Raw genomic sequence first — 22,103 nt, forward strand, 5'->3', positions numbered from 1 at the left:
AGAGTAGCCATCATACTTTGAGACCAGTCAACACCACACATTTAATAAACAAGAGAAGAAACTTACTCGGCAGGGTACTGAGTCCCTTTGATTTCCAACCGTTCCACCAGTGTTCGGATTTCTTGCACTTCTCGATCACTCAACTGAAGAAGCGCCGACGCCGCATTTTCGTCCATTCTAGCAGTCGACTTGGTACCAGGGATGGGAATAATATCCGGTCCCTGCGCTAGCAGCCATGCAAGAGCGACCTGTGCCAGAGTACTTCCATGAGAATTGGCCACGCCTTTCAAGCCTTGTACCAGGTCCAAAATCTTGGGGAAATTTTCCTCCGAATACTTGGGTAACGCGCGACGTATGTCTCCCGTAGGGATTTCCTCGTGAGATTGGAATTGGCCTGTCAAAATGCCGCGTCCAATAGGGCTGAACGCCACGATGGCCACACCCAGCTCACGGCAGGTTTTAACAAGATTCGAGAGCGAAGATTCGATATCGAGTCTGAATAAGCTATATTCCACCTGCACGGCTGTAATAGGATGGATAGCGTGCGCCCGACGCAGCGTTGCGACTGAGACCTCTGAAAGCCCTAGGTACCGAATCTTCCCTTGACTTCACGTATAGAATGTTAGTCATCGCTAGGTCAACATCAAATACAGAGAATGACAGATGTACTTCTTCAGCTCCACCATAGCCTCTATAGTTTTCTCAATAGGCGTGACACCATCCACCCGATGACAGTAGTAAAGGTCAATAGTGTTGACCCCGAGTCTCTGGATGCTCTTTTCACAAGCAGCCTTGACGTACTCAGGGTCAGATCGAAAGAAAAATTTCCCATCAGGTTTTCGCTGAAGACTAAACTTGGTAGCTAGGAAAACATCGTCACGCTTGCCCGATCGCTTGATCCATTCCCCAGCGACATCCTCGCTGTCACCGTAAATATCGGCCATGTCCCAGAACCGTAGTCCGGTGGCATGTGCGTGGTCGAGATGAGCCACTTTCTCGTCGAGGGTGCCAGCTGGTCCGTAGAAACCGGCGATGCTTCCAAAACCGAGACCAATGGTAGAGACTTGTGGGCCATCTCGGCCTAGGGTTCGCAAGGGGAGAGGCATGCTCGGTGGAGATCAAGTTGCAAACAAACGGGAGAATGAAGAGACCTGCTGCTCATTAGCGAAATCCGTGACATTTTATAAATGTTTATAAGCCTCTACATTATTTTATGGGGTTTGAATGCTGACCAGGATAGACTCTTTTTTACTCGTCAGATCTAGTCAGAAGCTATACCCGTTTGGCTTCCCGACGGCCGACCTCTGCAAGTAAAGACAAGACATCATTTAGGCTGAAAACATATCCTAGTACTAGTGATAGGAGATATTAATTGGAGGAAAGATATTGCAAGCAGCAAATCACAGTCAAGTTGTATGCGTTGGCTGAGAGGGAAGACGAGAATCTCTCTGGAGTAGAAGGTCTACATGTATTGGCAGCCTGAGAATTCAGGCCAAAAATAAATAGAACTCTGGAACTTTCTCAAATCTCTTGGCTTCGCGGGAAAAGTCAAGCGATCTTTCGAATATGCTTATTTCGTAATTTACTGGATGGCCAGACCCTGAAAATCATAGACATGGATGGATAGACCATGGAAAACGGCCGGCGATGACAAGTGAGGGGCATCGGGAGGGCATCCGGTGGAGAAGCTTATCAGTCGAGGTCCGTGTGTAATGACCGGCCACCCTCCCGTAGGCGATGCACTATGAACTAGATGTCGTGTGATGCCCACGAGCTAACGATGATCTGGGGTTGAAATCCGCTTTATGGAGACCCTTATCCGACCATTGATGTCAAATGTCAACTATGGACTGGAACCTGGGAACGGACTATCTCCGAGAGGCGACGCCAGCAATGGACGGACCTACATGATAAGCGGATGGAAGAGGATTGGGAATCATTAAGATACAGTACTGAGACTCTAGTCGGCTATTAGAGACGAGGATCGTATGCATTGACCGAGAGGAAGTGTTTGGATAATCCTAAAGTCTATAGAGGTTGAAGAGTGCATCAAGACTAAGAATCAAACTGCCAATTCAAAGGAAAAGGGTACATGTTCTCTTGAACAAAGAAGGCATTTTCAGTCTAGACTATCAGTCTACTACTAGACTACTAGCCTACTAATTGATCTATATAGACTTGACCAGATATTCATAGGTGGCAAAAGTTGCCTTATCTGTAGCAGGGCTATTATTATTATTCGCCCCCTCCGTTATCTCCTTAACTCTCAGCTCCACCGGCCAGATTCCCCCGCACTTTCACTCAATTGATAATTTCGTGTTCCCGGCTTCAACGGCATCACACCCGGCATTTACAATCAATCGCAATCATGGCGGGCAGCGGTCCGCGAGTCGCTAAACGATCTTTGAATGCGTATGTACTATCTTGAACGTTACAGGGGACCTTAAGAAATGGCTGAGATTGCTAATATGGCTTCGATCTGCCCATAGCTGCACTCGATGTCGCAGGCAAAAGATCAAGTGTTCTGGATCGCAGCCTTGCGATGGCTGTAATAAGCGCAAGCTTACTTGTATCTTTGATGATCGTGATCAGAAGATTCTAGTCACCAGAGGGTATGTATCCGATGATCTAGTTCATAACTCCCTCGAAGGCAAAATGGCTAACCCCTGTATAGGTATATCGATGAGTTGCTGCAGAAAATTGCCACTTTCCAACAAAGCGACCGAGTGAATCCTAGTCCTTTAAGCCCTGAATATGCAGAGGAAAGATCGCCTGGTTGGTCCCAATTGCCTATCCCACTCCTTGCTCGCCTGGCTAATGCTCAGGGTGCGTCGCAGATCTCAAAGACCAAAATGATATATCAGATATTGCCAAGTCTACACCCAACGACAAGGAAGACATCCATCAAGAGCTAGAGGATCCTGCATCAGGACTGACGAACCCTCTTTCCACTGGACCTCCCGCATTCATGTCGGCAGAGAATGGAAGAACGTGTACGTGGTCAACCCGCCGTATAGTCATCTGGGCTATTCTAACACCTCTGGCTAGTCTACCTAGGAACGTCATCAAACTGGTCCTTCACCCGCCGAGTCCTGAGTCTAACGCACGAGCACATCTACCAAGAAGCTCTTCCAACGGGAGCCTTGCTCTTCGATGGCACGACCTATGACCTTGGCTGGGATGGCCTGCGCAGACCACAGGATCCAGAAAGCCCCGCCGTCCCCACATTCGACCATGCACTCTACCTTATCAACGTTGTCAAGTTCCGCTGCGGGCAGCTTTACCACCTTTATGATGAAAACGAATTCATGAGGAATTTGCACGAGTTTTACTCGGGCCCCCAGCCGAATGCGACGGCGGGACTGTGGTATATTCACTTCCTTTTGATCTTAGCATTCGGCAAAGGCTTTGTTCAGCATAAATTGCAGGGCAATAAGCCAGCGGGTGCGGAATACTTCGTGAAGGCACTCCAGTTACTTCCGGACGTCAGTGTTCTTCATCAAGAGCCTATCGAGTCTACGGAGATCATGTGCTGCGTGGCTCTGTACCTGCAAGCCTTGGACTACCGCTGTTCTGCACACAATTATGTAGGTCCTTTCTTCCTATTTTACCTTACAGCCGGGTAGCTTGCTAACCCTCACTGCTATAGATTGGACAAGCCATGCGAATGGCAATGGCTGAAGGCCTTCACACTCAAATGCCGATCGAATACCTCGGAGAAACCTTTGTACAGAGGTGCCGCAAGATCTGGTGGACGGTATACATCATGGATCGTGAGATGACTTCACTCATGGGGCTGCCTCAGTCTCTGAATGATGACCACGTCAATGCCCTTCTCCCTACATTCCCAGGTGCCGGCCAGAAGACCGCTGGAATTGGGATGCAAATTAAAATGTCCCGAATCATTGCGGAGATCAACAGTAGTAAGTTCTGAAAATGGAGTAGGCTATGTAGTGATTCAACTAACTGTCTCTCATAGCTGTCTATGCAATTGATGGACGATTGAACCGAAACTTCTTGCTTCGGACCAAGACAGCCTTGGCCAGCGTTGCCCGTCTAGCCGATGAACTGCAAGAGAGTTTCCCATTACAGGCGGACCAATCGACGAATGGCGTTTCCAGAACATCCGCATACCTTCACCTTCTCTATCACCAGTGCATCGTGCTTGCAACCCGACCACTTCTCTTTTTTTTTTTGAAGATCCGCTTTGAATCACCACAACATTGCACAGATGCGTTGGACACTTCCCGGAACGTCCGAAACTTGATCCAAATGTGCATGGAGTCTTCTCAACAAATCATTAGTATTCTTCATAGCCTCCAAACAGAAGGCCTCCTCGGTAAATTATCTACCCCTTACCATTGACCTAGGATCGTCATTAATTTATTCCTTCCTAGAAACATTCCTCTCCTTCGACCTCGACTCCATCTTCGTCTCAACAGTAGTCCTCCTCATCGGATCCGCCATCGACATCCGCTGGAACTACCCACTATGGGTCGAAAAGGCATACACAATCTTCGAAGAAATCATCGAAAATGGAAACCTAATAGCCAAGTTTCGACGCTCCGAGTTACAGCTTCTAGATGAACTACTTAGCTGTTACCCTCACGATCAACCCAGGCGCCTTTCAGCACCGGTATCCTTCCCGAACAATGTCCTCAACCAATCACATGGGAGCTTGGCAAGCTCTTTTTCACCGTCTACGCATGTTATCAACCATGATTTAATGTCCGAGTCTAATGTTGGGATGGAAGATGATCCTATTTTTACTAGTGGGTGGACGGCGGCGCAGATTATGGCTGTGGCGGATTCTATAGAAGGTATTGATACGGAGTGGATGTCTAACGCGATGATTGAACATAGTATTTGGTAAATGAGTTTTACGCTGATGAATGAATGATAAATGCTTGAATTGAAAATACGTCAAGTTTCCTGATAACTCCGCAACCTGTATGTATGCTAATATTCGTAATATGTTGCCCACAGCCAGGAGCCACCTCACTGCCTCTCAGCCTGCGCAAAAAAAGAGGTTCCATAAAAAAAATACCTGCAATGCAAAAGAAATAGGGATCGCACACTCTCACATACGTGAAGGCACCCTTAATACTCTAAACGCTTCAAAAGAAATTCGGCCATCCATCATCCTTGCACGCCTGACAAGGACCCGCCACCTTACAATTCTGGGGATCGAAGTATTTCACATACTTATGCCAAATCGCCGAGTAAGGCTTGAAACGGGTCTCTTCTATGATTACGCAAGGCTGTTGATTATGCCGCTGGATGGCCTGTGGACATTTCCGGAGACCGGCGATGAAGACGTGGCCGCAGCCAAATTTGCTAGAATGGTCCAAGACTGCTAGGAGACACATCTGGAGACGCGTTAGCTTTGATGTTGTCTTAGGTAGTTGGTGGCTTACCTTGAGGTATGAAGATGGTTAGATGTATCAAAAATTGCTGTAGTGTCAGCTTCCTTTTCAGTATTGTGGAGGGGTTCAAGGGGACTTCTTGGGTGGTGGGGAGTTGCTGATTGTTGTAGAGAATTTCTTTTGATGTTATTCTAGGGAATTTAATCCTACTTTATATTGGAGAGAGGAGATCTTTACGGGTTAGTTTGCACGCGGACTACAAAGGAAACTATAAAGGAAACTATGCTATGTTTGCCGCCAGATTAAGGGTACTAGACAAAGAACTCGAGGACATAAGCCCGAACTTGCAGAAATAATTAACAAAGCTATGGGATGACAGTTCATACGATCCTATTATTCAATGAAAGAATGTGGTTAATTTCCATGGCTCATATAGTCTGTATTCTTTGTCTCGAAAAAGCGCTGACATGATTCTTTGATTGAAAGTGTTATGTAAGTAACAATGCAGCAGACAAACTAAAAGTGATCTATCTTTAGGTCATCGTGCCCTCGGCAAGAAGTTCCGAGAATGCTATTCAACAGTATGATGGAATTACCATCGATCGGGATCTATTTACAGCTTCGAGGCCTTTGGAGGCAGGATGGCAGAGAATTCCTTGGATTCACCAAGACGCCAGCTCACGGCACCTCCCCAATCCTTTCCGGCATTAGGATCGGGTTGCTTCCACCGCCAGCGTGCCAGAGCCTGCTTATTATCCGGTGCTTCTAGGAGATCCGTAACCCAGGAACCAGCGATGGGGAACATCTTGAACAGGTGGCCCGAGTCACCGGACAAAAGCATGAGCGAGGACTCCAGATTCGGCACGTAGTCAATAATGAAATCCGAGTCGTTTGTATCGGCGAACCAGCAAAGAGACTTCTTAACCAGGGGACGGTCGGCCAGGGATGGAAGGGTTTGAGCCAACAGTTTCCTCATCTGCTTCTCGTCCTCCTCCGGGACGAAGGCACTCTCTTTCAAAGACTCTGGTGAAAGTGAAACGCCCGTCCTGGGATCAGTATTGATATATCCACCACCCATCGGGCACAGCTTCAGCAAGTTGGTCTTCGGGTCCGGTTCAAAGAAGAATCCCAGATCACGGGCGTAAGTCACGGGAATTCCACGGAGACCCGAGGTCTCGTCGTCGGTCAGTTGGACGTGAGCAACAGACCATGACTTGGCGACAACTTGCTGTCCAATCTGGGGAACCAGACGACCGGCATTGGCGCCGGCTGCAACAATGACCAAAGCCGAGGAGTGGAATCGGCCATTCTTTGTTCGGATTCCAGCACACTTGCGTCCATTGACGGTGCTGACGTAGACGATTTCGTCCACAGCACCTTGCTCGCCAAGGAAGAATCGTACTCCGGCAGCCTGTGCGGCGCGATAAATCCCAGCCAAGGCGTTACCGGAATGGGCATACCCATCGAAGCGATTGAAGTAACCCTTCCAGCCTGGAAGAGGCCCATCCAGCTGCCAGCAAGTCTGACGGATATCTGATTCCCCATCTAGAGCCGAGACATGGGGTTTGATCTGGCTATTGCGTTCGGCCGAAGCGCGGAATCTGTTCAGGGTATCGATCGCTTCCTTGGGCGCATCGCCAGACACGCAGTGGAGGAATCCGGTTTGGTGGAAATGAGGGGCGAACAATGGAGTCTTCCATGCGGCAATTGCTTTCTAAATAGTGCCGATATTAATTAGAATATTTTCCCGATTCGATGTCGCCATCATGTATACATACAATCGTCAAGTCGGTGTAGAAAGGATCCTCGTACTCAGCGCGCACGATCTTATTCAAATCATTGGCTGCAGAGTAGCGCGGGGGAATATGATCATCTTTCTCGAATACAGAGACATTCGTGTACCCTTTCTGCGCGAGATGGAAGGCCGTGGAGAGGCCAAAAGCACCACCTCCCACGATAAGAATAGCGTCCGACTTGGAGACGCCCATGGTCACTTATCCCGAAATTGAAATATTTCCTGTCGGTGTGCGTGGTCTCTGCAGTGCCCCGTTGCCGCCCGATGATATTTATGACTTACGATAAGTACTATATACCCCGCAGTCGCGCATCTTCTTTCCAAGGACCGGCATCTTTTGCGACGACAGGAATAGCTGCTGTGGGCCCATCGTTATCAGTCGGGATGAGCTGCCGAGTGGGCTGGAGGCGTGAGGAGAAGAGGAGAAAGAAGCGCCCGCCAAATCGCGGGGGGCGACAGTCTCCACTTACACTCGGGCGCCGTGCCGATGATTGTCGACTGCGAGGGGCAACTCGATTGTTTCACGGAGTCTTTGTTGGTGTCACTTTGTTACCTTTTCAAACATTGAGTCTAGTGCAAGAAAGGATTCTGCATTTGTTGTCATCTGATCACAATGGCAGCAGCGAAAATGGAAACTCTATGCCTACTGGGATGTGGTAAGTGAATTGCGAAGCTGCGAGCATGCTCGAGTCTAATCGGTTGAATATAGGAAACCTGGGATCAGCGATCTTGAACAGTCTGCTCAGTACGGTAGATAGCGATCCATTGTTCAGTCGATTCATCGCTTGTGTCCGTAGCGAAGCCTCGGAGAAGAAGCTCGCAGAGAAATATCCCCAACACGGGAATCGACTCTCCATCTCTCGAGGCAACAATGTTCAGGCTGTCCGCGAGTCCGACGTGATCATCCTAGGCGTGGACCCGGCCGATATTGAGAATGTTCTGAAGCAGCCAGGCCTGCCGGAGGTGTTGGAGGGCAAACTCTTGATCAGCATCGCAGCTGGCTGGACCAGGCAAAAGCTCGAAGAAAGCATCTACGGAAGCGAAACTACCAATGACAACAAGGCTAGCCGGGCATGGGTCATACGCACTCTCCCCAATATCGCGGCGCAGGTCTCGCAATCCCTCACGGCGATTGAGGTCTCCGAACCCTCTCCGCCAGAGTCGTACTTGAACATCACAACGGCGATTTTCGAGCGCATCGGGCGCGCCGTGCAGATCGAGCCGAGACTCATGAATGCGACAACTGCGGTGGGAGGGTCTACGCCAGCGTTTTTCGCAGTTATCTGCGATGCGCTGATCGACGCGGCCGTAGCGGTGGGCGTGCCGCGGAATCTGGCTCATACGATGATCTTCCAGTCCATGCAAGGTACAGCCACGATGCTCCAGAGTGGAATGCACCCGGCTATACTCAGGGATCAAGGCACATCTCCAGAGGGATGTACTATTGGTGGACTAATGGTGATGGAGGAGGCAGGCGTTCGGGGTCATATTGGACGTGCTCTTCGCGAAGCAGTTACGCTGGCTCGTCTTATGGAGACCACGGAGCATGTGAATGACACACGGCATTAAGTTCATAGATTGCATACAATTTAGTACAGAAATGAACGAAGTGAATACCATCTATATTGTCAATATTATTTCTCCAATACTTGCTCCATGATCTCTCTAGTATCTCAACTATAATCTCTTTCTTTGTAACAGTTCAAGTTCCTACATCTAATTTCCCATGAAACATCGACCTCAACTCCATATTGGCCAAACACCCAAATCCAAAAGCGGGAATAATCCGAATACACCTGAACACCGTAGTCGAGCCCAAATATCGCTGAGACTGCACGATCCGATCTGAAAGTGGCACATGATGCTGCCGTATATACAAGTCAAGTGCGAACAAATGTAGCGGCGTCGCAACCAACTGAGTCAACACCGGCACGGTCAACTGCGTAATAACCGGCTTCGCATGTGGATGACTGGTCAAGTCATCCGGTATCACATCTGCGAGTCTGGGAGCTAGCGTGAAAGAACCAAAGATCGTAATACTATCGCGAGCGAGGAACATGGCCGTCGCAGCCCTTGCAATGCCTTTGTTCTGCACGACTGACTTTCGCACCGTCTCGACATTATCGGGACCTTTTTGTGTTCCAAAGATCTTGGCAAATCGAATATCCTTCCATACACCCAACGGTACATTGACGATAGTTGTTGAGAGGAATGTGATCATCCCCGTCGCTGGAGCTTTCAGCTCTGTGCCGATCGTGTCGGTTCCATTTGCAACCGCGTAGGTGGCAGCGTACAAGGTCCAGATAAGACCAAAAGGCACTTGGAAGACAAACCGCGCGGGGTTTCTTAGGGCAGCAAGTGTATGATTTCGGAGGCCACGAATGATGGGTTGATTGAATGAGGACTTTTCAACGAGAGCTCTCGTGGATTATTAGCTTTAGAGGTTGGGAATGTCGTGAACAGATGCTTACCTGTCAATGACTGTAATTATGGGTGTTATGAGTGTCGCTGATACTGCTGCTGCACCTAAATCTCCAGCTAATCGTCTAGGAAGCGAAGTATGCCAACGATGTTGGCGCTCGGCGGGACTTTGCTGCATGGTAGGAGGAGTTGGTGATGGGTTGGCCATCTTTGCATAGATGATTTGGTGATAGTGTTCGAATCCACGAATTTTAGCACCAGCCCGTTGACATGTCCTGCCCACAAGACCAACACATATTCTTTTTTTTACCGCCGACTAATGTTCGTCTGGGTTTCTTTCCTCGTTTGGTCTCGTGCGAGTCGCTGATAAGTGCCGACAGACTGCGGGGCGCGACCATCGGGAGGCCTTCCGATGGTCAGATCTGCATCCTTTTGCCATACTCTTTTCGACTTTCTACGCTTGGGACAGCTTTATCGCTGGCTCCACAGGGCCAGCGCGTCATACCTCAGAGCTCCAACAAAAAAGAAGTACAGCGGGGTATCGGTCGGTAGACATCGGTCATGGATCCGATGCCTCTACACTGGCCGGCCTTGATAAAGCTGGCACTGTCGTCAACAAATTTCAATCTGTACACACTTCAGACGTTACACAGTTTGAGTTACAGTTCAGAGTGTCGCCATGTCTACCACATCTCTCCTGAACCTGCGCTCAGCGCGGACCTTTGCGCCTCGTCTGCGAACTCTGCCTGCTCGGCCTTTGATTCAGCTTCGAGGCAAGGCGACGGCACCTTTCCGCCTCCCCGATCCCCGCAATGAACCAAACGTGAGAGAAGAAATCCCGAACAACAGAGTTGAAATCTGGCCTAACATTGATACCTTCTAGCCGCTATACAAGAGAGGCTCCGAGGAGCGCATCAAGCTAGAGGAAGCCCTCACCAAGCTTCGAGCCCAATTGCCCGTTCGCAGCGACATCTACTACGATGGCAAGATCCAACAGAGTCTCAAGTCTTGGGACCAACCACTTCCCGCTGAACACGCAACTACTTTCACCAACTACCCCCTCGCCACAAAGGAACAGACCACGGCTGCTATCAATGCCGCGCTAAAGGCCAAGAAGGAGTGGGAGGAGACGCCGTTCGTTGACCGAGCTGCCATCTTCCTCAAGGCCGCTGAGCTGGTTACCACCAAGTACCGCTACGACTTGGTCGCGGCTACAATGCTTGGACAGGGCAAGAACATCTGGCAGGGAGAGATTGATGCTGCGGCTGAGCTGGCGGACTTTTTCCGTCTCAACTGCAACTATGCTGCAGAGATCTTGGAGAGACAGCCTACTCGTGGCAGTGACGGCATGTGGAGGTGAGTAACAGATAAGCTGCCATTAACTGGGGATTCCCAGAAATTGAGGACAGCCGCTAATCATATTCTCTATAGTCGGCTGGATTACCGACCCCTGGAGGGCTTCGTCTACGCCGTTTCACCTTTCAACTTCACTGCCATCGGTGGTAACTTGATCGCCGGTCCCGCGTTGATGGGTAACGTCGTGCTCTGGAAGCCATCGCCCTCCAACGTTTACGCCAGCAACTTGGTCTACAACATCCTCCTGGAGGCTGGTCTGCCTCCCAACGTGATCCAATTCGTCACCGGTGACCCCGAGACCATCACCGAGGCTGCTCTGGAGCACCACGACTTTGCCGGTCTGAACTTCATCGGATCCTCTGACGTCTTCCGCTCTCTCTACGGCAAGATTGCCACCGGTGTCGCCAACAAGGCTTACCGCGAGTTCCCTCGCGTGGTTGCCGAGACCAGCGGCAAGAACTTCCACCTCGTCCACCCTAGCGCCGACATCTCCAGCGCTGTCAACCACACTATCCGCGGCTCCTTCGAGTACCAGGGCCAGAAGTGCTCTGCTACCTCGCGTCTGTATCTCCCCGAGTCCAAGGCTGAGGAGTTCTTCACGCAATTGAAGGCCGGTGTGAAGGATATCACCATCGGAAACCCCGACAAGGACCTGGAGGCTTTCATGGGCCCCGTCATCCACCGCAAGTCTTTCGACAAGATCAAGTCTATCATCGACAAGAGCAACAAGGACCCCTCCATCAAGCTCGTCGCTGGTGGTACCTACGACGACTCGGTTGGCTTCTACGTCCACCCAACCGTCTACCAGGTCGACTCGGCCGACCACCAACTCTTCAACGAGGAGATCTTCGGCCCCGTCCTGGCAGTTTACGTCTACCCCGACGCCGAGTGGTCCTCGACCCTGAAGAAGGTTGACGAGAACGGTGGTGGCTTCGCCCTCACCGGTGCCGTCTTCGCCTCAGACCGCAGGGCTATTCGTGAAGCTGAGGATGCCCTCCGCTACTCTGCCGGTAACTTCTATATCAGTAAGTTTTGTCTTCAATATACCCAGTTCCCTGACGCATTGACTAATATCTCCTCTCCAGACTGCAAGACCACCGCTGCCCTGATCGGCCAGCAATCCTTCGGCGGTGCCCGCGCCAGTGGTACCAACGACAAGGCCGGTAGCTCGGACGTTCTCCGTCGCTTCACTAGCCCCCGTTTGATTAAGGAGGAGTTCTTCCCCCAGACTGGATACAAGTATCCCAGTAACCATTAGATTGATTGCATTATAGCGGTATTTTGTTTGATTTTTACTGTATGATTGAAGTTTTAACTAGACCGAATATATGCTTCAAAAGCTCTTTTGCTTAAATATTTACTGTCTTCTTGAGATTAATTAAGTTGCCATAAAGACCCTGGATGTAGATTGACTCTCATGGAGTTGAAACCAGGAGCATGAGAAGAGCCTATAGTTATTCGACAGCACAGATCGAATTTCATTCTAAAAGATGATCTTGTTAGAACTCTTTCGGCAGTGTCCGACGTTTCTCAAATTTGGAAACCTTGTACATAATGCATAGACAATACTTTCAAAAGAGGGGTAAAATTGATCTAGACTTGCAGGTAGATCAGAGAGTAACACCTTCCTATCGCTTATCAAAATTTACGACTATCAACCCCGCGTTTTCTCAACCCTATTTGGGTGGCCAAATCCCCCGATTACCAAATGCGGCTATCGAACCCTGTTTCCCGCAGCCGCCACTCGGCAGGGCTCCCGTAGAGTAATCTTGAACGATAACTCTAAATCTTGTATGCGACTAGTTTCGATTAGGAGACCGATCAGCGCTGGTTACTTGTTACTAAATCATCACAAATACAGTCTCGCATGAGAAGCTCACTTCGTTGCGGGAAAAAAAAAAAAAAACAAGGGTATTTCAAAGATAGTTAATTCATTTCATGATATTGTCATCTATTCTTCATTTCTGCGTAGCAAAAGAGAATCCACCCTTCAACCTACGCTTAAACTCTGCCTTAAGGGCATTATACTCATCACTCGTGCGCAAGACTGCATCGCGATTCTCAATAGCCCTTCGCAACAGATACGCCAGACACTCTCCCATTCCACCCCAGGTAGAGCACTTGTACACCTCCGGGGTTCCATCGCTGCCCTTCAGGGCGAGAAGGGAGAAGCTCACTTCATCGGACATTCCGTGTAGCTGGGCAAAGCCGACAGGGATGGTGGGAAGGCTGGCTTGAGTGCGTTGCTTGTGGAGATTGTGGGCTGCCATGACGCTCTCGCGGTTGTGACTGGCCAGGAAGAGGTTGACAGAGGGGAAGGGGGTGGTCGTTCCGAAGTCGCCGATGGTTCGCTTCAAAGCGCCCTGGGCAATGGTGTTGTATGCGTTATCGGTGTCGGTCTTGGTATCGTGGATAAGGGCTCGCTCGTCAGAGGCCATGTATGCGCCACGCACAAGCTTAAGGCCCAGGGTAAATCCATCTTGTTGGGCAGCGGCAAGGTGCTTGGCCAGTGTGTTGGATGTGCTCTTCAAGTAGGCTTGGTAGGTGTTGTAGACGACGGCGTATCCGTCACGGTTGTACTTGCGCATGAGGTCGAGGGTCAATCGGAGGATACCCCATTGGAAGTGCTGGGACTCTGCGTCGACGAGGATTCGCACGTTGCGCTCTTTGCATCTCCGGCAGACTTCATCCATGGCGTTGATCATTTGTGTTGGGGGGAGGTCACCCTTGGAAAAGGCCTCGGTGACCGTAGGACCAGCCCCGGTCAGTCTATAAATTGGATTATGTTAGTGACTGTCAACCAGGAAGAGAATGAGAATTAGATCCGAGTTGAAAAACTTACTTGACAGCAAGGTAATCTCCATCTTCAAGCTGTTCCACCGTTTCCAAAGTTCCCTTTCTCCATGCTTCAATATTGGCACAGTGGACCAGACGAGGATCCACCTGTTCTCCATTCTTCTCGGCCTCCAAAGCGGCAACGCCCAGTCCATGTTGAGTATTGGTACGATGATCAAAGACGGTCTCTTTGGCGTATGTCATAATCACACCGCGGAACCCCATATCCTTCAACTCTTTAATAGTGGCTTTGGTCTCGGCGGCATTCTCGCCCGCGCAGAATTGTTCGTAAAAGGTCTTTTTCAAGATACCGTGGAGTATAGGGTTGCGGTCCACATTAAGCAAGAACCCTCGGTTCGGCTTGGAGAGGATAGACATGACCCATAGAGAGGGGTATAGTAGCCATGCCTTTGAAGAGATAGTCGACACCAGGAGAGACCGGAGAAGGACACGGGTAGGCAGAGCAGACAAAGGAGGAAGAGATGGAGCTGCTGGTGCGGTCTGTTTTTGGGTAATCTCCAGCGTAGATGTAAACCTCCGTTGCTTCAGCGTCAACCCTGTCGACCTTTGAGCAGGGAGTGTACTCAATCTCGCAACGAGGATCTCTCCCACGCGAGGGTTCGGCTTTCCAGTAAACGAAAGAGCCATAGTGTGTGCCAGGTAGTCGGCGGATTCAGCGTCTTGAGAGTCTGACTCTGGATATGACCGTCCTTCCTGGTCCAGATGAACCTGTTTATTTATCGATACGACCCCGCCTATCCATCTTCCCCGCGGTATCATCTGGAGCTCGTTATCTGGAGGGACATCCTCGGGGAGCTGCCCGACAGGCTGGCTGGGTAAGCCAGACGAGACCGCGAGGGGTTCGAGTTCCAAGAATGAAGGTGGTGTACCATGGTGCGCGTGTGCCTACCCGAGCCTCCCGTGTAATCATGCCCGATCAGCTGGTCGGATGAGATAAGAAGTTGTTTGCTAATGGAGAGGAAACATGGCCGGGAGGGTGGCCGTACGTGGGGCATCCCGCCAGTGGTTGGGAGGATTCGGCCATGCTACCGATGGAGGGGTTGATAATAGCTAGGTATCACGAGGACAGGTGATAGTAGCAACTGTGGGATTTTTGACCTTAAAGAGGAAGATAGTATGGCGGGTTCCAGGCAAATCAAGCAGGTTGCATGGGATCGTGCATAGTCGTTGGCTGTCCACCGCGGCACCGCAGCGGTGAGGTGACTTCGGTCAGGATAGTCTTCCGGTGAGATTGTAGATCGAATTTCTTGAATCCTTGTGTTCCTTCATGGTATATAGGTGCTCTGGGTGAGATTGGAGTTTCCATGATCTCCAAGACTTCGAGAGATTCCCGTGAAGTCAGGATGTCGGGTATACAGTCGGGAATATACTTCCGTTGGATCCCCGACAGCCTGAATCCCAAGGCCGCAACTATGCCCACCTGCCCAAAACTGAAGTTTCCAAAAAGGGATAAGTGCCACCCACAGATCACATGATTCTAACCGGACACCGAGATCCCGTTCCTTCCAGGTATCCAGGCATCCAGGCACCCACGGCCTTATCATCGGCCCCGCCACTAAAAAAGTACCAAACCCTAAGCCACTTAGTGTACTTAGTCATGGCCAAATCAGTCAGCGAGATCTCGGCGGTCTATTTTGCTAATCCATGCGGTTCGGTATCTTTCTGCTTCGGATCACCTCATGGATAAGGCCCAGTTGATGGTTCCCATCGTCCCACTCCCATTCGTCATATGGGCGATCCCGATGGGCCGATATGTGTAATCCCCTTAAACGTGTGCCGCTAATCTGGCCGGAATATTAAAGCCGCTGTTTTGCCCCCGTTCTTCTTTTCTTATCTCCAATCTATAATTTCTTTCTTCTTCAACAAACTTCCCTCTCTTTCCTCCTCCACATTCCCCAACCCAATAATCGCAACCATGTCTCTCAAGGCCGGTGACAGCTTCCCCCAGGACGTGACCTTCTCGTATGTATTCAATTTCTCAATTTCCCCCTCAAATTCCGCCATCATCCTATTCCTACACTTCCACCTCAAAAACCCCCGCCACCCCCGCCCACCCCCCTCCTTCAATCAACATCAAATTCCGTACTAACACCACCTTTGTTCAATAGCTACATCCCCTGGGCTGAGGAGTCCAGCGAGATCACCTCCTGCGGTATCCCCATCAAATACTTCGCCTCCAAGGAGTGGGCTGACAAGAAGGTTATCTTCTTCGCTCTTCCCGGTTCGTCACCGCTTCTCCCCCCAAATTTTTTCCCACCTTCCACCAAGGTTCCTCCGCTGACCGCTACAATCTCTACAGGTGCCTTCACCCCCGTTTGCTCTGCCAACCACGTCCCCGAGTACATCCAGAAGCTCCCCGAGCTCCGCGCCAAGGGTGTCGATGTCGTCGCCGTCCTGGCCTACAACGATGCCTACGTCATGAGCGCCTGGGGCAAGGCCAACGGTGTTACCGGTGATGACATTGTATGTTTTTCACTATTGTCTTCCCCGTCATTACTTAACTCGCCCCGTCAACTGACTAACATTCTCCTCCTTACAGCTCTTCCTCTCCGACCCCGAGGCCAAGTTCTCCAAGAGCATCGGCTGGGCCGACGAGGAGGGCCGTACCTACCGCTACGCCGTCGTCCTCGACCACGGTAAGGTCACCTACGCCGCCAAGGAGTCTGCCAAGAACGTCCTGGAGGTTACCTCCGCCGACCACGTTTACAAGCAGCTGTAAGCGTGATCGCGTTATCGCATTCCAACAAATATAGATATGGGTTTTAGACTGGCGCATTTGATTACAGGGTATTGATTGTAGGTGGAACTTGTTTCCGCCCCTGGCTGCGATGTGCAGGTCTTTGATATCATTACCCACGTGCTTTTTTGCTCTTGTCGACCATAGAGAAATACTCATTCTAATGAAGCTATGACAATACTTGTTTCCTCGGTAGTAATGGGTCATAGATTTAGTCATTCACTTTGTAGAATAGAAATGTAGAAGTAAATAATGAAGTGGTTAGTTTAGTGTCAGGAACCTCTTCCCTATGATTGGTGCCCCCGCCATCGTCCGTCCACGCGGAGGCCAGTGCTCATCGCACTAACTTTTCCATACACTAACTACTTGCCTGGTTTGATCCGATGTGGACTTCGGCACACAGTGGGGGATCGGCAAATTCGGGGCGAAGACAAGCCGGTTCTTTGAATCAAATACATCAGTCTAGAAGTTTGACGGTATTGGTTCAATTCTTACCTCGGTCTTCAATACTCGTAGTGTCGAGATTGAGGATGGAAATGCTAATACAGGCAAGGGATGTCTACAATTCCAAGATGCATAAGCAAGATCAATATCACTGGTGGTGAATGTGTACATGAATGTTCAATGGTATAGAGCATGATAAAATACATAGACACAGACCAAAAACAAGGTGGATATCATCGGGAAACCAAAGAAATCAACAAAAAAGAGAACCCCAACACCATATCCCCACTGCCAGTTCAAACCTCAATCATTACAAAATCATTTCCCTCTGTCCTTAGGCGTAGCAATTGCAACCGTCCGGTTCTTCTTTCGACCATCCTTCGTCGGTAGACCCTGACTCAGTCCACCGCCCATACCCCGCGCAAGGGAGGCAAACGGTGACGATGTCTGCCACAGATCCAATTCATCTTGAAGCTGACCAACTCCCGTCTTCGAGGTAGGAGTGTTGCGGCCGCTCGAGTCTGGGCCCGAAGGTGGTTCAGACTGACGGCGACGATGTCGTTTCTCATGAGACACGTTCCGGTGGGGGAGACCGGTGGTTTCTGGCTTGGTGCGCGGTGACATGGGAGACTCCCATACTGGCGGCATGGGCACTTCTGCTGTGACATACTCGGAGCAGTTGCAGCCACAGCCGGTAGGGCATGTCGGCAAAACACCGGTGTCCTCGGGTGGATTAATCGGACTATCGAATCCATCGCTTGTTCGAAGGAACCAGTGACGTTGGCAGGAGAAGCAGCTCACATGGCCGCAGCCGAGACACGGTACCAGCATTCCGTCGACAACTTCGCCGCAGATTACGCAGGGCAATCGGGTAGGGAGAGGTTGGCGGGGTTTGCAGTTAGAGCAGCGAGACGTTGCAGTCTGTCCCCGGCGGGAGCGCTTAGACGGGGTGTCTGGGGTTACCAGTGGAGCAAAGATGGATGTCTGCTGAGCATGGCCGCAACTGGCACAGTGGCGCTGGAAATCAAGACCATCAAAGCCTGAGGGGGCAGCGTTTGGTGTTACCTCAGGGAGGGTTGATGCTGTCTTGGAACTGCGGTTACTCCAGTACTGGCTGGTATGCATATCATCATCCGCATTGTCAGCCACAGCCCCGATCTTCAGGACTTCACTCTGCTGGACAGGAAGTCCCCAGATGGACAGCAATTCGGCGTACGCAGCGCGGTACGACCGGTATAGCCATTCCTTATCGCGGTCAAGTAGAGATTCGGGTGCGGCATCTTCGCTATCAAACGCGCTTTGATTCTTCAGAGTGACCTTGAATCGAGCTGCCGGTTTACTTGGCTGAGGACGGTCACTTTCGGTATCGGATGGGGCCTAATCAAGTCAGAAACCTGCTGCAGTAAAAATAAATAATGCTATACATACCACCGGCACAGTTGCCGCGCCCGGGCTTTGACCCGGGCTTGGCTTCTTTTTCATTAGATGGCTCGCGGGCGGCGAAGCCGATGAAGGCCCAAAGGTGAAGGAACGTGATAATGACGAAGCAAGCACGGATCCAAATCCAGACCCACTTCGAGGTTGTGATTGTTGATCTGGCGATGCTGCTATCGAGACATTATGGCTGAGAGCCTTGCGGTCGGCAGCAATACCCCGTGGGCGGGAAGAACTCAAGGGAGGCGTAGTACCAGTAGAGTAAGGAGGAGTGGATTCGAAGCGCCAGATCTCACTCGACGAGCGGGCCGATGTGTGAGGAGGCAAAGGTTGAGGCTCTCGCGGGAGAGACGAAGCAGGAGTAGCAGCTTGCGATTTGCTGTTCTGCACGGTTGACGCAACCGATGAGAACTCTAGGGAGAACGCCCGTTCTTCAAGACGAGGCTCCGATAGTTTGTCTGACCGGCCCTCGTGGTTCGCCTCCAGCAAGACACAGGAAAGCATTGCCACCATCTGCACATCGCCAATACGCTCGAAATGGTCAAACAGAGCAGGGACAAGCCAGTGGCTCCCCATAGGATGGTCTCCCCACCGAATCACACTGCTCGCGAGATCTTTGTAGAGCCCATCCTTCACAGTAGCTTGGGTAGGGGTCATGCTGCCGATACTCTGTACGATTTTTTTCATTCCCATCCTTGATTCCAGGGTAGAGGCCGGTTTCCTTCGAACATGAAGAATCAATTTGATGAGACCCCAGATTTGAGCCAACTCGTAGCAGCCCGCGTCTAGAGCGACGGCAGCATTGTGAGCGCACACATCTGTTCCTTTGCCGCAGATACGATATTTGCTAGCAAGCTCCCGCTTGACTGGCAACATGTGGCTCAAATCATGGATAGACACAATGTTGCGGGGCGCCTCGGGCAGTTTTGCCGTCGCGGCTCCAGCAGTAGATCTTTGAGAGTTGTCCGTCGACCGTGGTCTGTAAATGCCGATACTACCGGCACTGCGCCAGGTCTGAGGTGCTTGGAAGCGGGCTGGCAACCCAGAGAGAATATCAGATGAACCAGATGAGCTCGATGTTTCAGAGTATGAGTCGTCGGAGTAATCAGATGCGCCGTCATCGGTGCTTGTGATTGTACCGGTCATGCGCGGGCCCGGGGAGCTTGTCTGCAGGCGGCCGAAGCCTTCAAAGACCTTGTCTGTCCGGGACAATCGACTCATCTCTTTGAATCCAATATTATCGAACAGCTCCGTCGACTTGTCCTTTTTCGGCGGGAAGAAGCAGATCAGACGGCCATCGTTTGCCCACAACGCACCGCAGCCCTTGGCAACCGGCACCATCACATTGGCATTGACCGGTCGAAGTAGTTCTGAGCTCATTCCCAGTTCTTGGCTTTGCGTCATGCCTACTTCGTCTTCATCACTGGACTCGCCCTCCAATTCACCATTGATAGGCGATTTAACATTATCGCCGGTCTCACCCAGAATCCACGCGATGCTCTCCTCCAGACTACTCTCTCCCAAAAGATAGCGCACCGCGCCTTCCAAACAACCTCGCTTCCTCGACATGTAGGTCTCGGCGATAGTTCGCAGTTCAGCGGTGAGTCTCTGAGACAACTCGTCGGTGACGGCAGCTGTCTTCTGGAAATTAAAGGTGGGAATGGATGTCTTGGGATAGCTGACGGGGAACTTGATATCAACCTTGAGAAACAAGGATGCAGCTTCCGCGCCCCAGGGACCATTCAGTGAGATAGAAATTTTCCTCTGTCGCACATCCACTGACTCGAATGCAACCTTGCTGAACTTTTCGCCCACATGACTGATCTCATCTCCCAGGGTCTCAATGTCCCAACCCGAAATCTTCACGCCGCGCATCCACGCAATCGGGTTGGTATCGGCTCGGAGATTTGAACGCGGCTGCATACCTATCCGGGTATCGACATGGCGACTGCGCGTCCAGGCGCGGGCGTGCGGCACCGAAATGGCATTCATGCCGGGACCCCCAGGATACTGGGTGGTTGTCGCATGATGAGGGCCCACAGATGATGCGGCATCGAGTTCATCCACATCTAGATCCGAGTTCACATCCCTGAAGCTTCGATAGACTGCGCCCAATCGTGTCACGTTTCGAGTTGAGATGAAGGATTTTCCTTTCTCGTATCCGACACGCTCCAGAATCTCGGGATCCACGCGATGAAGACGCAGCTCACGATCGGTTCCCCATGTAACGAGTTGGAACTCCCGATTATCGATTCCATCCACCACGCCTCCTCGCGGTCTCCACAGGAATTCTTTCACCTGTCCTTTGTGACCAGGGAAACTATGGACCAGGGGCAGATCATCTTCCGGGTTGCTCCCCTCACCAGCTCGCCGGCTATAGAGGTGGAGATCGCTGTTGCCTCGCTGCGGCATGGCAAGTACGCCCCATCCGAAAGGCGTGTTGCGAGCGCGCCATACAGGAAATGGTGTGCGGATCAACTTCTCCGGCACCTCCGTATCGGTCGTATAATCCCAGAACTTGATGGTCTTGTCCAATGAACATGTTGCTAGCGCTCCTCGCCTAACTCGATTCCAGTCCACACCATAGATCTTGGTGTCGTGGGCTTCAATGGATTTGATCGGGTAGGCACCCATACGGTCATCCCAGATTCGGAGATATCGATCATGAGAACTTGCGATAACGTGAGGGTCTTGTCGGTTCCATTTGACTTGGGTGGCGCCAGTGAACCAATCTGAGAACGAAATGGCGGGCCGTGAAGGTGTGCGCAGATCCCAGCAATGCACGAAACTGTCGACTGCACAGGTCGCCAGTATATCCTGATGGAAGGCTGACCAATTGATATCGGTGATTGCGCGCGAATGAGCATGCAGCACAAACTCGATGGAGTTCTGCCATGTCTTCATGGCCAGATTCCACACCAGCGCTTTCTGGTTGGAAGTACTTACGACCCAGTAGTCGCGTGAGGCGAACGGCGACCACTGCACATCGGCGACCTCCCATGGCGTATGGTGAGGGAGATATCGTGGCGGGGAGTAAGGCGAGTCCAGATCGATAACGTGAAGGCCCTCCTTGGACGCCAGAACCACATCGCGCCCACATGGAGATATGGACATGGATCCGACCGGCTGTGGCACATGGAATGAGCTATCCTCGTCAAAAGTCGGGCTTTCAAAGGCCGACGTGAGTGGCCGGGGTTCCATGGAGCTCGACATCTTGATTGCTGCGATCGGCCCTCTCGGCCAATGCAGGCCTCCCCAATGGCCGCAAGATCAGATCACTGATTATTGTGGAAATATTAAATTGGAGTTTGCTGTGTCATTTTGCAAACACTCTCCAGACGGGATGGTTCGAAAGCACTAATGTCTAAGGTCTCGCGTGCCCGAGGGGGAAGCTGCGATAACGCGGAGAGCAACGTCTGTGGCTAGTGGTGTGGCGTATCTGCTTGATCCGGCAAGATGGCAGACCAACTGTGGCGGTGCATGCACATGACGGTACGGCCGTCGGCAGGACCCCGCCATGCAGTGCCCCTCGACGGCTTCGTCGCGGATTTTGTTGACAGGTCGCGTTTCAATCGCGTTTGCTCTCAAGTCGGTCTCATTGGCGTGTCTCTGGATCTACACAGTCATACCTATATCCACCAAGTTCTCTCCCAGAGGAATCCATCGACTATCATCCCAGCCGTGTGCTTCCGTG

General features: G+C 51.1%; 9 protein-coding genes across 9 annotated transcripts; 4 read left to right on the plus strand and 5 right to left on the minus strand.

The window, feature by feature from the left end:
• Positions 1-62: 62 nt before the first annotated feature.
• On the minus strand, positions 63-1,106 carry N7496_007731 (uncharacterized protein; the record flags this gene model as incomplete). Its single annotated transcript, XM_056700650.1, has 2 exons — positions 63-606; positions 670-1,106. The coding sequence occupies 2 exons, from the start codon at positions 1,104-1,106 to the stop codon at positions 63-65; spliced, it is 981 nt and encodes a 326-aa protein (XP_056552713.1).
• A 1,262-nt stretch (positions 1,107-2,368) lies between these two features.
• N7496_007732 (transcriptional regulator family TF) lies at positions 2,369-4,873 on the plus strand (the record flags this gene model as incomplete). Its single annotated transcript, XM_056700651.1, is given in 8 exon segments — positions 2,369-2,412; positions 2,490-2,612; positions 2,675-2,826; positions 2,838-2,993; positions 3,049-3,587; positions 3,650-3,923; positions 3,980-4,339; positions 4,398-4,873. 8 exon segments carry the CDS (start codon positions 2,369-2,371, stop codon positions 4,871-4,873), a joined length of 2,124 nt encoding a protein of 707 aa, XP_056552714.1.
• Positions 4,874-5,979: 1,106 nt separating this feature from the next.
• On the minus strand, positions 5,980-7,354 carry N7496_007733 (NAD(P)/FAD-dependent oxidoreductase; the record flags this gene model as incomplete). Its single annotated transcript, XM_056700652.1, has 2 exons — positions 5,980-7,080; positions 7,145-7,354. 2 exons carry the CDS (start codon positions 7,352-7,354, stop codon positions 5,980-5,982), a joined length of 1,311 nt encoding a protein of 436 aa, XP_056552715.1.
• A 420-nt stretch (positions 7,355-7,774) lies between these two features.
• On the plus strand, positions 7,775-8,730 carry N7496_007734 (pyrroline-5-carboxylate reductase family protein; the record flags this gene model as incomplete). The annotated part of the gene is made up of 2 exons (XM_056700653.1): positions 7,775-7,817; positions 7,871-8,730. The coding sequence occupies 2 exons, from the start codon at positions 7,775-7,777 to the stop codon at positions 8,728-8,730; spliced, it is 903 nt and encodes a 300-aa protein (XP_056552716.1).
• Positions 8,731-8,863: 133 nt separating this feature from the next.
• N7496_007735 (uncharacterized protein) lies at positions 8,864-9,790 on the minus strand (the record flags this gene model as incomplete). Its single annotated transcript, XM_056700654.1, has 2 exons — positions 8,864-9,581; positions 9,633-9,790. 2 exons carry the CDS (start codon positions 9,788-9,790, stop codon positions 8,864-8,866), a joined length of 876 nt encoding a protein of 291 aa, XP_056552717.1.
• Positions 9,791-10,261: 471 nt separating this feature from the next.
• On the plus strand, positions 10,262-12,196 carry N7496_007736 (Aldehyde/histidinol dehydrogenase; the record flags this gene model as incomplete). Its single annotated transcript, XM_056700655.1, has 4 exons — positions 10,262-10,405; positions 10,466-10,938; positions 11,014-11,963; positions 12,024-12,196. 4 exons carry the CDS (start codon positions 10,262-10,264, stop codon positions 12,194-12,196), a joined length of 1,740 nt encoding a protein of 579 aa, XP_056552718.1.
• Positions 12,197-12,896: 700 nt separating this feature from the next.
• N7496_007737 (proline dehydrogenase family protein) lies at positions 12,897-14,421 on the minus strand (the record flags this gene model as incomplete). The annotated part of the gene is made up of 2 exons (XM_056700656.1): positions 12,897-13,707; positions 13,781-14,421. 2 exons carry the CDS (start codon positions 14,419-14,421, stop codon positions 12,897-12,899), a joined length of 1,452 nt encoding a protein of 483 aa, XP_056552719.1.
• Positions 14,422-15,709: 1,288 nt separating this feature from the next.
• Positions 15,710-16,513, plus strand: N7496_007738 (peroxiredoxin family protein; the record flags this gene model as incomplete). Its single annotated transcript, XM_056700657.1, has 4 exons — positions 15,710-15,756; positions 15,903-16,015; positions 16,094-16,257; positions 16,334-16,513. 4 exons carry the CDS (start codon positions 15,710-15,712, stop codon positions 16,511-16,513), a joined length of 504 nt encoding a protein of 167 aa, XP_056552720.1.
• A 780-nt stretch (positions 16,514-17,293) lies between these two features.
• On the minus strand, positions 17,294-21,622 carry N7496_007739 (Mtc5p; the record flags this gene model as incomplete). The annotated part of the gene is made up of 2 exons (XM_056700658.1): positions 17,294-18,352; positions 18,404-21,622. 2 exons carry the CDS (start codon positions 21,620-21,622, stop codon positions 17,294-17,296), a joined length of 4,278 nt encoding a protein of 1,425 aa, XP_056552721.1.
• Between the last annotated feature and the right edge of the window lie 481 nt (positions 21,623-22,103).

Source organism: Penicillium cataractarum (genome assembly GCF_028827025.1).
Source record: "Penicillium cataractarum strain IBT 29864 chromosome Unknown utg000007l, whole genome shotgun sequence".
NCBI lineage: Eukaryota > Fungi > Ascomycota > Eurotiomycetes > Eurotiales > Aspergillaceae > Penicillium > Penicillium cataractarum.